Source organism: Quercus suber, unplaced genomic scaffold (assembly GCF_002906115.3).
Source record: "Quercus suber isolate HL8 unplaced genomic scaffold, Cork oak 2.0 scaffold_118, whole genome shotgun sequence".
NCBI classification, from domain to species: Eukaryota; Viridiplantae; Streptophyta; class Magnoliopsida; order Fagales; family Fagaceae; genus Quercus; species Quercus suber.
The window spans coordinates 1,241,226-1,253,863 of NW_027069583.1; the positions used below are offsets into that span (position 1 = coordinate 1,241,226).

Consider the following 12,638-nt stretch of genomic DNA (forward strand, 5'->3'; position numbering starts at 1 on the left):
AAGACGTATATATTTATATATATTTTTGGTAAATACACACACACACACACACATAATTGCAAAAGTGAAGTTTCAAAATCTTATATCATTGTTAATGCTTTATATATACCTGAATTTTATTATTTCTTGTATGTTACTTTGAAACTGTATATGTTAAGAACGACTCAAAACTATATTTTTGAGAAAGTATTCATTGTATGATATATGATTTGTATTGACAATATTGTAATAAAGTAAGAATGTTTTCAAACGGTCAGCTAGATAGTTTGCAACCTTTGCCAACACAGGGTTAAGTGTTGGTCTTCGGCTGAAGTAGTGTTATTATGGTGTAGTGCAATGTTATCATTTGCTCTTTAGGGCCAGCGTTATTGTTTGCTTTTTGGAGCCAGTGTTGCCTCTCTGAGGTTAGTGTTATTATTCCCCATTGGAATCACCCATCGAGTGTTTAGCAGTTTATGTTTTTCTCTGGCTAATACTTAATGTTTTCCATTTTAAATTACTGTTTTATTGTTATTGACCTTTATAAGTGGAAAATTTGTTTATTACTATAATATATTTTTTCTACCTATTTAGTGTATTTTGGCTAATTTAAGTGTTTACTATTTTATTTATTGATTACAATGTTATAGTTAAATGTTTTCTTTCTAACAGTTTTATAGAATATATTATATTATTGTTAAAACTATTTGTAAATGTTTTGTAAATATTATATTTTGTAAATGATACTATTGTTTTGTTTTGAAAGACATTCTCATATTATGTAGTCTTTCATTGAGTTTCTAGCTCACCCCCTTTCTTCACCCTTTCATATTAGAGCAGTGAAATATTTTTTGGTGGTAGATCATTAGAGCCATAGATTGAAGACTTCTTTTGGAACTATGTTAGTTAATGGACTATTTTATTATGTTTTCTTAGGATAGTGAATTTAGTATTCGTGAAACTATTTGGGATTGTATTTGGAGACTTTATTGTTAAATTTTTAGTTTGATGGATTTTACAAGAAAGATTTGTTGGTTTGATTCTTATGCGTAGATATTTAATTACGCTCTGTTCTATTATAGCAAATGTTGATTATTTATAAGACAGGTTGTGCATCTAAATCCTTGGTATGAGTTTGGGGTGTTACAAGTGTGCAAAACAATACTTAGAACATGGCTTTCTAAAAGCTTAAATTTCATTAGCCAATCAATGGACTTATCATAGACATGCATGCATATGATAATCCTAGGTTTTTTTTTTTTTTTTTTTTTTTTTTTTTTTTTTGTGGGGTCAAAATCTTAGATTAATTTTGGTTGGTCCTTAAAACGATTAATTGAAATTTAATTGAAAATTAAATCGCATTTGTCTTAATTTTTAATTGTGGTAGATAATAGATAAGAAAACACTAAATAATTCTAACTTTTAATTGTGGTATATAATAGATAAGCAAACAGTAACTAATTCCAAGTAGATAAAGCCAATTTTGTAATTGTATCAAAATAATTACATATTTATTCGGTTAGATAATGCATTTATAGGCAATCCTTATAAAATTATATGCATAAATAGATTTTTCTTCAAGATAAATTTTATTTGTTTCTTTCCAATCCCTCTAAACTTCTAAATACAAACAATCTTTTGGATTTTAATTAGTTCAATTGATAAAATATTTTTTTTTAAATAAGATATCTGAGTTTCAATTTCGGCCTATACAAAAAATTAATTAGTATATTGACTTGATAATAAAAAACATTCATTATAAAACGGATACCATAACCATAAGTAGATATGGGGTTTTATTTGCGTCAACACAAAAGGTCAATTGATTATTTTTTGTCTTGATGATAAAAAAACAATCATCTAATACCATAAATTTGAATGTTAAAAAAAAAAAAAAAAACCTTAAGGTCTATTGTGTGATAGCTTTAACATGTACAATTTATTATTATTTTTTTTTTGAGAATCAGCTTAACATGTACATAGTACATACAACATAGTGCTAGTACCCAACATAAACTTCAGAGGAGTAACACTGGGTAGTGGCCTTCCTTGTATCTTGTTTCATTTTCAGCTACCACACACTCACTGTCCTCTGCAACTAATAAAAGCCACACGCCTACCCATCATGTCTCATCTCTCATCTAACTTTTGTACTCTTCTTCCTTCTTCTACACAGTGGAACTCAATTGACGTGTCCAACTTACTCACCCCAACCCAACCAAACCAAGCACACGCGAACGCACCATTCACACATCGTAAGATACAAAAAACTCAATTGAAAATGAAACACCGTCATCACATTATTTTTTTAAACACAATGGAAAATTTTGGTACTTCACGGCAACGTTGTAATTATTTTTTAGGAAAAATGATATTCATGATTATGAAGTCAAAGTTTTTAACATTATTTTTCTTTTTGTAATTTCTTTTCAACTTTTTTATGTAAGTTTTATTCCATTATTACTTGAATTTTTAATAAGCATTCATTGCAATTAAGACCCAAACATCTAAGAGGTCATGACTTTAATAAATATTCATTATTGTTATTATAATTTATATGGGTAAAATACTATTTTGGTCCTTTAATTTTACTAAAATTTTGTTTTTCATCCCTAAATTTTAACAAGTTCTTTAGAAAATTTTGTTTCTCATCTATAATCTCAAGAATTGTTCTGATGGTTCTTAAATCTCATGTAATCTATGAATTATGAATTTAAGTCTTGGTCAACACTTTGGGACTATTTCAAAAAAATTCTTTCCTATAATTACTCAATAAATATAAGATAAATGCTTAAACACTTGAAAATTAGTCCCTTGCTCTAAACATTCAAGACAACCATTTAACTTCATATCTATCCCAAAACCCTTTGTTCTCACCAACTCTCCTTCTCATCATCATCTTCATCGTTCCACCACTTGCCAAACCTACACTCCTTGGAACTCACCCAAGCTCAACATGTCCAAGTCCAACTTTATCCTTTTCTTCCTGAATTGCCATCAAAATGAGTCAGAGTTGACTCGGTGGCTCACAACTAGAAAACACCTAAACTGAAAATCACCACACCCAAACGAAACCCAAAACCCAAACCACCAGCCACCACCACCACTACCTTGAACAAAACCCAACCATCACCGAAACCTAGCCACTAAAACAACCATCACCGAAACCCACTGTCAAACAGACCTAGCAAGCATCTAAACCCACCACCAAATAGACCTAGCAAGCATTGAAATGACCCACCACCAAACCCAGCCATCGATTCAACTCTACCACCGAAATGCCACCATTAAAACCTAGCAACCATCGATTCGGAAAGGGAAAGACTGAGAAGGGAAAAAAAAGAAAAGAGAAATAGAGAGAGAAGAGGGAGAGATAGAGAAGAGAGATGGAGAAGAGAGGAGAGGGAGAGACCAAGAAAGGGAAAACATAATAGAGAGAGAGAGAGAGAGAGAGAGAGAGAGAGAGAGAGAGAGAGAGAGAGAGAGAGAGAGAGAGAGAGAGAAGTGGAAGATAATAAAATAATAGGATTTAAGAATATAACCTGTGAACAGTGAGGTTGCATATATGCAACCTTAAACTGTAGCGGGGAGGGAAAAAAATTCGGGTTTACATACCCAAATGTGGCATGATTTTAAGGGTCTAGGGGTAAAATAGCAACTGGAGAGTTTTTACAACCTCAATACTAATGCTTTTAAGTGAAAAAAAAAAATACCCTCCACGTCTACTCTCTCTAATTGGGCAATAGGCATACTAAAATTTGGAAGATAATTATTTTGATATTAATTATTTTAAATTGAGATCCTTTTAGAATTATTTCAGATATTCACATTAAATTTCTTAAATTTTTCTCTATTTTAGGATTTATTAAGAATTTTCTCTATTTTAGGATAAAAGTTTTATTTTTTCTTATTTTAGTTAATCATAGTTCAAAACACCCAATCAAATTTTTTATTCTAAATCTTATTTTATTTAAATATTATTCATTTATTCATTTTTTTAATTTCTCCCACTTTTCAAATTCCTTATTCTAAATCCCATTTTATTCAAATATTATTTATTTTTCATTTTTGTTTATTTCTCCCATTTTTCAAAACACTACTTTTCTTTGTTCAGTTACCAAAAAATAACAAATAATAAAATACTGGTTTGAGCTTAGAATCTTCCCTTTAAAAAAAGGAAAAAAAAAAAAAAACCCTCTATTAAAAGCAATTCCACATGGTCACATCTTTCTCAAAAAAAAAAAAAAATCACATTAATATTAGTTGTCATCTTCTAATATTTTCAAAAGAGATCTCTAGAATTTAAATTATCCTCCTCCCGTTATTAATTTAAAAATAAAAAATAAAAATTCCCCGTCTAAAAGACATGAAAAAGGAAAAAAAAGGAAAGAAAAGAAGTAAAGCAAACACATTAGAGTATTTTCAGAAAACACAAAAAAACAAAAAACAGAGTTTTCACATCCTAAAAGTTGAAAGCATCCTCCAATAAGATCGCATCTCCAACACATTATCCTTTTTTATTAGTAAAAAAGCCAGTCAGATCCCATTATCTCCCTCTGATTTAAAAAAAAGAAAAGCAAGGGGCCAAAATCATAATAATAGTTAAAGAATAAAAGCCCACAACATGGCTTTGAACCCCGGAAAGTTCTACACTCACCGCACATTTGACGGTAGTCATACAATATTAAAAAAAGAACAGTCAAAACTCTGAAACTGTTTTATGTTTTCCAAAACTGTTGCATTCTCTATTGTAATTGTTGTTATTGGTTTGTGTTTTAAGAAAGCGGGTTTTGTAGAATTGAGGAGTAGACGAAGAAGAAGAAGAAGGAGAGAGGTGATGGCGCCAGTGGTGAAGTTGAGTGGGGTTGGTGAAGAGTTGCAGAAGATTTTGGAAGCTAACATGGACCAAGTACCAGCCAGAAAGCGCGCTCGTGAGGCCTTCAAGGGTACTCAGCTTCAGATTGATCACATCTTGTTCAAGGTTTCTTCTTTTTTCGTTTTTCTGCTCCATTGGTTTGCTGTCAAAACTGGGTGTTTGTTATATTATTGAAATGTTTCAGTTCTGATATACATAGCTGAATAAAAAGTAAAAACGAGTTCAATATTTTAAAACTACTTTTATTTCTGTATCCAGTTTATGTGTATATATATGTTGGGTCATTCTATGATGTTATATATAACATGTATACTTAATCTTAACAGTTAACGTTGGATATTGTTTTATTTAATATGTATTTTATAATAATTATGTAAATTTGTATGGTAGAATTCTCCTATGTATGTGTGTGTGTGAATGTAAAATTTAAAACTGGCATTAGGAATATATTTGAGTCCAATTTTTGGCTGGTATTTTTTTTTACAAGTTACCATAGTGAAAACAGTTTTAACCGGTTATGTTGTTGTTATCTGGTCCGGTTCAATGACATGCCAAACACCCTTCTTTGAAACCATATTTGTCTTTGTGTGTGTGAGAGTTAATTGCTTTAGAGTGAATCAAATGGTCTAACTGTTCGAGTTAACTCATATACATGTGTGAGCTTGGGTGTGTTTTTTTTATTGTTTTATTGAATGAAATTGTGCAGCCTGACTCAATGCATATATGTGTGTGTGTGTTTGAATTGGTTTGTTGCTTTAATAAATCCAATGGTTCAAGCTATCTTTTTTGAAGGTATTGCTTTCAAATTGTCTTTCAATTGCATTGGTTTGTTGAATTGGTGAATCAATTATGGATGTCTTTTATTATTCTATGTGAAACCACTTGCATTCACCGTCTAGAAAAGATGAACTTAAGACAGTTGTGGTTTAAAACTGTCTTTTTTTATATAATTTAATTAGTTTACTTATACAAATATACAAATTTACTTTTGAATTTTATTTGTTTACAGCATTAATGAGTCAATTTGTGTTTTATCTCTATTGTCTGGTTGTCTATGTATTTGTGTCTTTTTGTGTGTCTCTACTCTTTGGGGAGGTTAACTGAAATTAAAAGTTGAATTGGTTTTTTTTTAATGGTAAAATTGATGATTTTTGTGATTGGAAGTTCCTAAAGCTGTGTGATTCATTGACCTTAATTGCAGCTGTGGGATAATAGCTGAACTGGAATTCAGTGATTAAGACTATTCAGGAAATTGCTTTTGTTTATTTATGGCAATTAGTTTTTGGTGGAATTCATTTGTAATTACTAGCTATTTTCAAATTGTTTCATTCTTTCCATTGCAAATCCACACATGCACACACAATGAACTTCATGCAGTTTTTGTGCCCGTAACACATTTTAAAATGCATCAATTTACTTTAACAAATATTTGGGACAGACCATTCTATCCTGGAGACCATGGCTAATGGGTATGGGCTGATAAACAAACTTTAGTGTACTGTTTACCCTCATTCAATTTTTTAATGAGTAATATTGATTACTTTATTTTTTTGTGTTGCAGATACCATCTGATGGAGTAAAAATGGAGGAGGTAAGAACTCTAGAATCAAGATTTTTCATCTATGAAATCTATTTCTTTTTGGTCAAATTTTATTTCTAGGGAGGCTTTGATGTGTGAAATGGAGTTGCTTAAGGCGTCATAAGTTGAATGTTTTGTTTTACTTATGGTTTCTGAAGTGAAAAAACAATGTTATTACATAATTTACATCTCATAAGTGCAACTTGAGAACTTCCCCATTGGCAAGCCTTTGTTGATATGATTTGCTTAAACACTACGGTAATGTTCATGGGCTGAGGTTTGTTGCAGTGGAGAAAGGGTGATGTGAAATGCACCTGTTCTTAAGACTCCAGCTGCCAGTTGTGGAAATTTTTTTGCTTATGCAGCTTAAGAATGCTTATTATGTGTTTAGAAAACCATTGCTTTTTCCTTGTCCCCTGCACAGGAGAAGTGGGGGAAGGGGAGTGTTTTCTAAAAACTGTCATTTGAGTATAAATGATCTCTAACATTCATTCTAGCTCAAATTGCAATTAAGAGAAACATTAGAGTCTTTGACTCTTCTTATCCTTAAATGGGGAGTCTTCTTTCCTGTTAGATTGGGGCAGTGCAGCTTCATTCCTGTTGATCACTTTAGATGCTAAAACTTAGTTCTCGTGAAAATATATTTTTTCACTCAGCGATTTACTTTTATTAATTTATTACTAGCTGTTAAAGGTGCCAAAGTTATCTACAAACTAATTAATAACCATAGGAAACTTGAATTTATCTTAAAAACCACGGAAATTGGAAAGTTATTTCGCTCCTCTCCATTGTTTTTTAAGTCTTCATTTAATCCTTCTGAGGTGGCAGTGAAAGAGGTTTCTTACAAATTGTCATTTATAATGCTAGCATAAATTGTTTTAATTCATGTCTTGATTTGTATAGTTTTATTTACGGAGTATATATTTCTATTCTTTTTCATTAAGGATGATAATTTGTTATTCTTGTACAGTCGTATAAAGTGAACTCTAGAGGATTGAAAATTTTCTCAAAAAGTTGGCTTCCAGCCACCTCTCACCCCAAAGCAATGGTGTACTATTGTCATGGTTATGGAGATACCTGCACATTTTTCTGTGAAGGCATGGAGCTTTGTTTCTTTTTTCTTTTTGGTTGAATAAACTGAAGACAATTAGCTCATGTAAGTAGTTGTAGTGACCAATTTGTGATAATGGAACTTAGAAATTGATGTGGTGATGGCATTCTTAACAGGAATTGCAAGAAAATTGGTATCATCTGGATATGGAGTTTTTGCAATGGATTACCCAGGATTCGGTCTTTCAGAAGGTCTCCACTGCTATATTTCCAGCTTTGACATGCTTGTTGATGATGTAATTGAGCAATACTCCAAAATCAAAGGTAAAGCTAACGTGTTTCACACTTTCATGTCATTTTTGTTGAACCTTTCTGCAACAACCTTAAATAGTGACGTTCTTTTTTCCTTTCTTTTATCTTGTAGTGAAAGAATATTTTTTTTTTTAAAATTTTTAAAATAAGTAATTTTGTAGAGAAATAATATTACTAGGTTTACTGTTTACCTACACGGAAAGCTGTTTAATTTCTTTGTCTTCTCAATGAGTGTTTTTTTTTAAAGTTCCTAGGAAGTATATTGTTGCATTTCAGTGACTGATTGTTGTTTTTCTCCCCCTTTAGCTGTACTCTGTCGACATGGGTGTCATCCTTCATTGTTAGCACAATCTGTCTGGTGTAGCAACTCCCAATAACAAAAGTAATGGAGTCATGGCTACATATTTGTCTTATGAAATGTACTATAAGACACATAACAAGCACTAAACAAATGCTCCCACATGCACAAACACTGAAACACATGCTCACACATTTATTTGTTTTTTAGTTTGTGGAAGAAAATTGCTAGTAAAACAGTCACCAAAGTACGTGTAAATTTTGACACAAATATGCTTAGCAGTCCTCCATGCTTTTATTTTAGAAGAAGGCAGTTTCTTTTATGTCTCATTGTTTGATGTGGTGTATTTGGAAGGAAAGAAATAGCAAAGTGCTTTGAAGATAGTGAGTGTTCTATGCCTGATCTCAAGTTATTAATTTTTAGAACCTTATTGGACTGGTTCTCAGTGTGGAGAAACCAACCCTTTTCTTCAATTTTAGATTTACTTGATTTATGTAACTTTTGTATTTGATATGTACACCCTTGTATACTCCCTGTGTACCTGGGTGTCTCTTTTTTCTTGTCAATAAATTTTTATTACTTATAAAAAAAAAGTGTTGTGCTTTCAACTGTAGGACATCCTTTTCTGGGCATAAGTATTCTTCAAATCATAGGAATATACCAGTAGACCTCCTGCTTAGCTTCTTGTAGACTCATTGATTTTCATCCTTAATGTTTTAGGTGGGTAAAAGTTTTTCATGCATACTTGGGTTCTTACATCTATAAATTTTGTTATTTATCAACAAAATAAATATAGTTTTTCATGTGGCCTTAATGAAAATTGCTGTTGAGATTTCAAAACAATCCCTGCAGCCTGTGGTATACTGTTTGTAATTAGAAGCAAAGTTGAAATCACTCTATTGCCAAAGAGTCAAAATCAGCAAATAGGGAAACGCATTTAGCTATATTGGAAACTTGGACGGAAATTTTAAGGGGTTTACCTTTTGTTCCTAATGCCTTTAAATGTTGGTTATCATGACAAAACTTAATTTCTTAATAACCTTGTGGAGAATGGCTGTTCTTGGCTGCCAGTTATCAATCTACTTTTTTGACTCTTTGCTGCAACGTTTCTCTGAATTTTCTCTTGGCTGATTTAGCTTCCTTTGCTCCCCAACCAAGATGGTAATTTAAAGAATTATTTTCTATTATGAGATCTTAATAATTAAAAAAATTCTTCATCCAGTTGAATTAGTTGAAAGTTTTTGAATTTTTTCCCCCGTTATAACTTTGGATTTTATTTCTTCTAAGTTTCAACCCAAGTGGATCCCTCACATATATATCTCTTTAGGCTTGTTGCTCAAACCATATTGACCTCTAAAGAGTGTATTTTCTGTAAATAGATTTTCACTAATTACAGAGCTTATATTATAAATATTTTTCAAAATTTCTTTTCCCATGTGTAAACTGTTCTTAAAGAGAGGCTAAATTTGATTAAACTTGCTCTTGTGTTGTGAATTTTCTTCCTCCATATGGAATAATTCCTTTGATGTGGCAGGCATAAGCTAGGCTTCTCCTTGATAGCTTTCTTTGCTTATATGGTGTAGGAGAAACAACTAGATCAAGTCTGACAAGCCATTGATTTGCTCATTTGGAAGCAAAAGTATCATCTATTGCAATCACTGAAACCATGACATATTATGACTTTGCATCTTGTGTTAATCTCTCTGTCTCAGAATTTGTTATTAAATACATAATGTAAAATTTCTCACTAAATGATCTGTATATTACTTATCATATTATACTTAACATATTTATTTTCTCCTGTGAAAGAATCAAAATGAAAATGGTGTCATATACTAGCTTGTTCACATTATTTGGTTAAATTTGAATTGCAGAGAGCCCTGAATTCTGTAATATCCCAAGCTTCCTCTTCGGTCAGTCTTTGGGTGGAGCTGTAGCTTTGAAAATGCACCTAAAACAACCTAATGCATGGGATGGTGCTGTTCTTGTCGCGCCTATGTGCAAAGTACTCCTCTGAACCTAAGTTAGAAACCGTTTTAGTTGACCTTATATTAACTGAAATTGTTTTGTTTAGATTGCAGATAACATGGTTCCCCCATGGTTGCTCAAGCAAATCCTGATTGGTGTGGCTAATTTTCTTCCCACAATTAAGTTAGTTCCACAAAAGGATTTGGCTGAAGCAGCATTTAGAGTTGTGAAATATAGAGAGCTGGTTTGTCTCTTTTTATGCAATTAGATAATTCCATGGATTTAAAATATAAGATGTTTATGTTGTATGCTTTTAGCAAAGACTAATGATGTCGATTGCTTCAGTTCTCTGTAATGTTGGCATCTTATTCTCAGTGAAATGTTAACTGCCTTTTTGATGTTTTTAATATTTCTCTAAATGCAGACAGCTTATAACATTATTGCTTACAAGGATAAACCTCGCTTGCGTACTGCAGTGGAGATGCTTAAAACCACTCAAGAGATAGAACATCGATTGGAAGATGTATGCTTATTCCCTGATTTCTCTCTGTTACATTTATCAGAAAGTTGAATTAACTGTGCCTCTGTCTTCAACTTCTGCTCAGAATGGATCCTAATCAGTCTGTTCTGTGTGCCTCTTTTCCCAATACTTTCGAGTTTTAACAGTCATTATTTTCTTATCTTTCTTTCTGCATGCATTAAATCTCTTATCAGTTTTCTTTAGGGGCCTATCTAGCTGGCTGAAATCTGTTATAAATTAAAGCTGTTACATTACTCGTGGCCTCTCTGAAATTGCCTGGATTCATTCCAAATAATCTTTGAATATATAAATGTCCAATAAAAGAGGACACTCACTATTTATAAAAGCTTAACCTATTCAAAGCATAGAGATTTGTTAATTTTCAATTCGCTATACTGTTCTGAAGTTTAAAATGCTCAAAACCACTCAAGAGATAGAACATTAATTGGAAGAGGTATGCCCATTCCCTGACTTCTCTCTGTTACATTTATCAGAAAGTTGAATTAACTGTCCCTTTGTCTTCAACTTCTGCTCAGAATGGATCCTAATCAGTCTGTTCTGTGTGCCTCTTTTCCCAACCCTTTCTTATCTTTCTTTCTGCATACATTAAATCTCTTATCAGTTTTCTTTAGGGGCCTATCTAGCTGGCCGAAATCTGTTATATATAAATTAAAGCTGTTAAATTATTCGTGGCCTCTCTGAAATTGCCTGGATTCATTCCAAATAAGATTTAAATATATAAATGTCCAATAAAAGAGGACACTCACTATTTATAAAAGCTTAACCTATTCAAAGCATAGAAATTAGTTAATTTCCAATTCGCTATACTGTTCTGAAGTTTAAATTGTCAGTTTGCCTAATTTGGTTGATCGATTCCATCCTCTTTAACATTCCATCGACTGACATGAGGATGAGTTAGCAAGTCTGAATTGTTGCATAGGCTACACTTTATATATCTCATGGTATATTCATCTGGTGCAAATGAGATTATATAGAGCAAGATAGTGTATGCTTTTTCAAGATCTTTGTCTTTAAATGCACTTCGTGAGGAAGTCCTACAGATCTGAGTTATAGGAACAAGCAATTTACCAGAGAAAAAAAATCACTAGATTGCATGTTGGCAAATATGACTTTGGTTTTATTTGAGAAGTAGTTTGTTTTACCTGGATGTTTCTGTCAACATTAGAATAGTTTTATGAAAAGTATTTGGAACTATAATTATATTTAGACTCATAATTACCATAATTACAGGTCTCTTTGCCGTTATTGATCTTGCATGGAGAGGCAGATATTGTAACTGATCCATCTGTGAGCAAGGCCTTGTATGAGAAAGCAAGAAGTTCAGACAAGAAGCTTAACCTTTATAAGGATGCCTACCATTCTCTTCTCGAGGGTGAGCCAGATGAAATGATAATTCAAGTTTTTAATGATATAATTTCTTGGCTTGATGAGCACTGTATAAAAAATACTTCCCAGTGATCATGTGTCTCCTTACATTTTATTTTTTTTTTGCAAATTTAGTTTTATTTTTTTGAGGAAGCTTGATAATCACTGAAAAAGAAAAAGGCTTCTGTTGGATGTACAAGCAATACTGTCTAGGTGTCTAGTCCATTGCATTTTGAAAATTAATAACTGTACTAATGCAGACAATTTGGGTAAATTTATAGCAATTTGATACAAAAATTTATCTTGTATATTAGAATGGGCTGGTCTTTTAGATCTTGAATTTCTCTTTTTATTGGCAAGTGGTGTAATGAGATGATTAATTTTTAAATTTAGCTGTTATTTTAATTACCATTTCTTCTGCTACATATATGGTGGAAGATTTCCCTGGAAAGTGATGGAAGGAAAAGAAAAATGTTAAGACTCCCTTCTTATTAAGATGAACTTACTGGGTGATCTTGAAGACAAATTGATGTTGAAATGGAAAATTTAGTGTAATTCTTGCAATCAAATGGTTGGAATAATCAAGTCCAACTAAAATTTTGATGATTGTGAATCAAGAAGAATGAATGAGATATATTAGATACTTGCCCACGATACTTTAAAAAGAAGA

The 12,638-nt window shown here is 32.0% G+C and overlaps 1 protein-coding gene across 3 annotated transcripts; it reads left to right on the forward strand.

Moving 5' to 3' along the window:
* Positions 1-4,532: 4,532 nt before the first annotated feature.
* Positions 4,533-12,284, forward strand: LOC112027307 (caffeoylshikimate esterase). 3 transcript variants are annotated; one of them, XM_024059988.2, is made up of 9 exons: positions 4,533-4,649; positions 4,776-4,960; positions 6,417-6,446; positions 7,405-7,531; positions 7,662-7,808; positions 9,969-10,099; positions 10,169-10,306; positions 10,487-10,585; positions 11,834-12,284. In XM_024059988.2, the coding sequence occupies exons 1-9, from the start codon at positions 4,604-4,606 to the stop codon at positions 12,059-12,061; spliced, it is 1,131 nt and encodes a 376-aa protein (XP_023915756.2). In that variant the 5' UTR covers positions 4,533-4,603; the 3' UTR covers positions 12,062-12,284. The 3 variants fall into 3 exon arrangements, with proteins under 3 accessions (XP_023915756.2, XP_023915755.2, XP_065631836.1); XM_024059987.2 differs by lacking the exon at positions 4,533-4,649 and having other exon boundaries at positions 4,656-4,960; XM_065775764.1 differs by lacking the exons at positions 4,533-4,649; positions 10,169-10,306 and having other exon boundaries at positions 4,656-4,960.
* Positions 12,285-12,638: the final 354 nt, after the last annotated feature.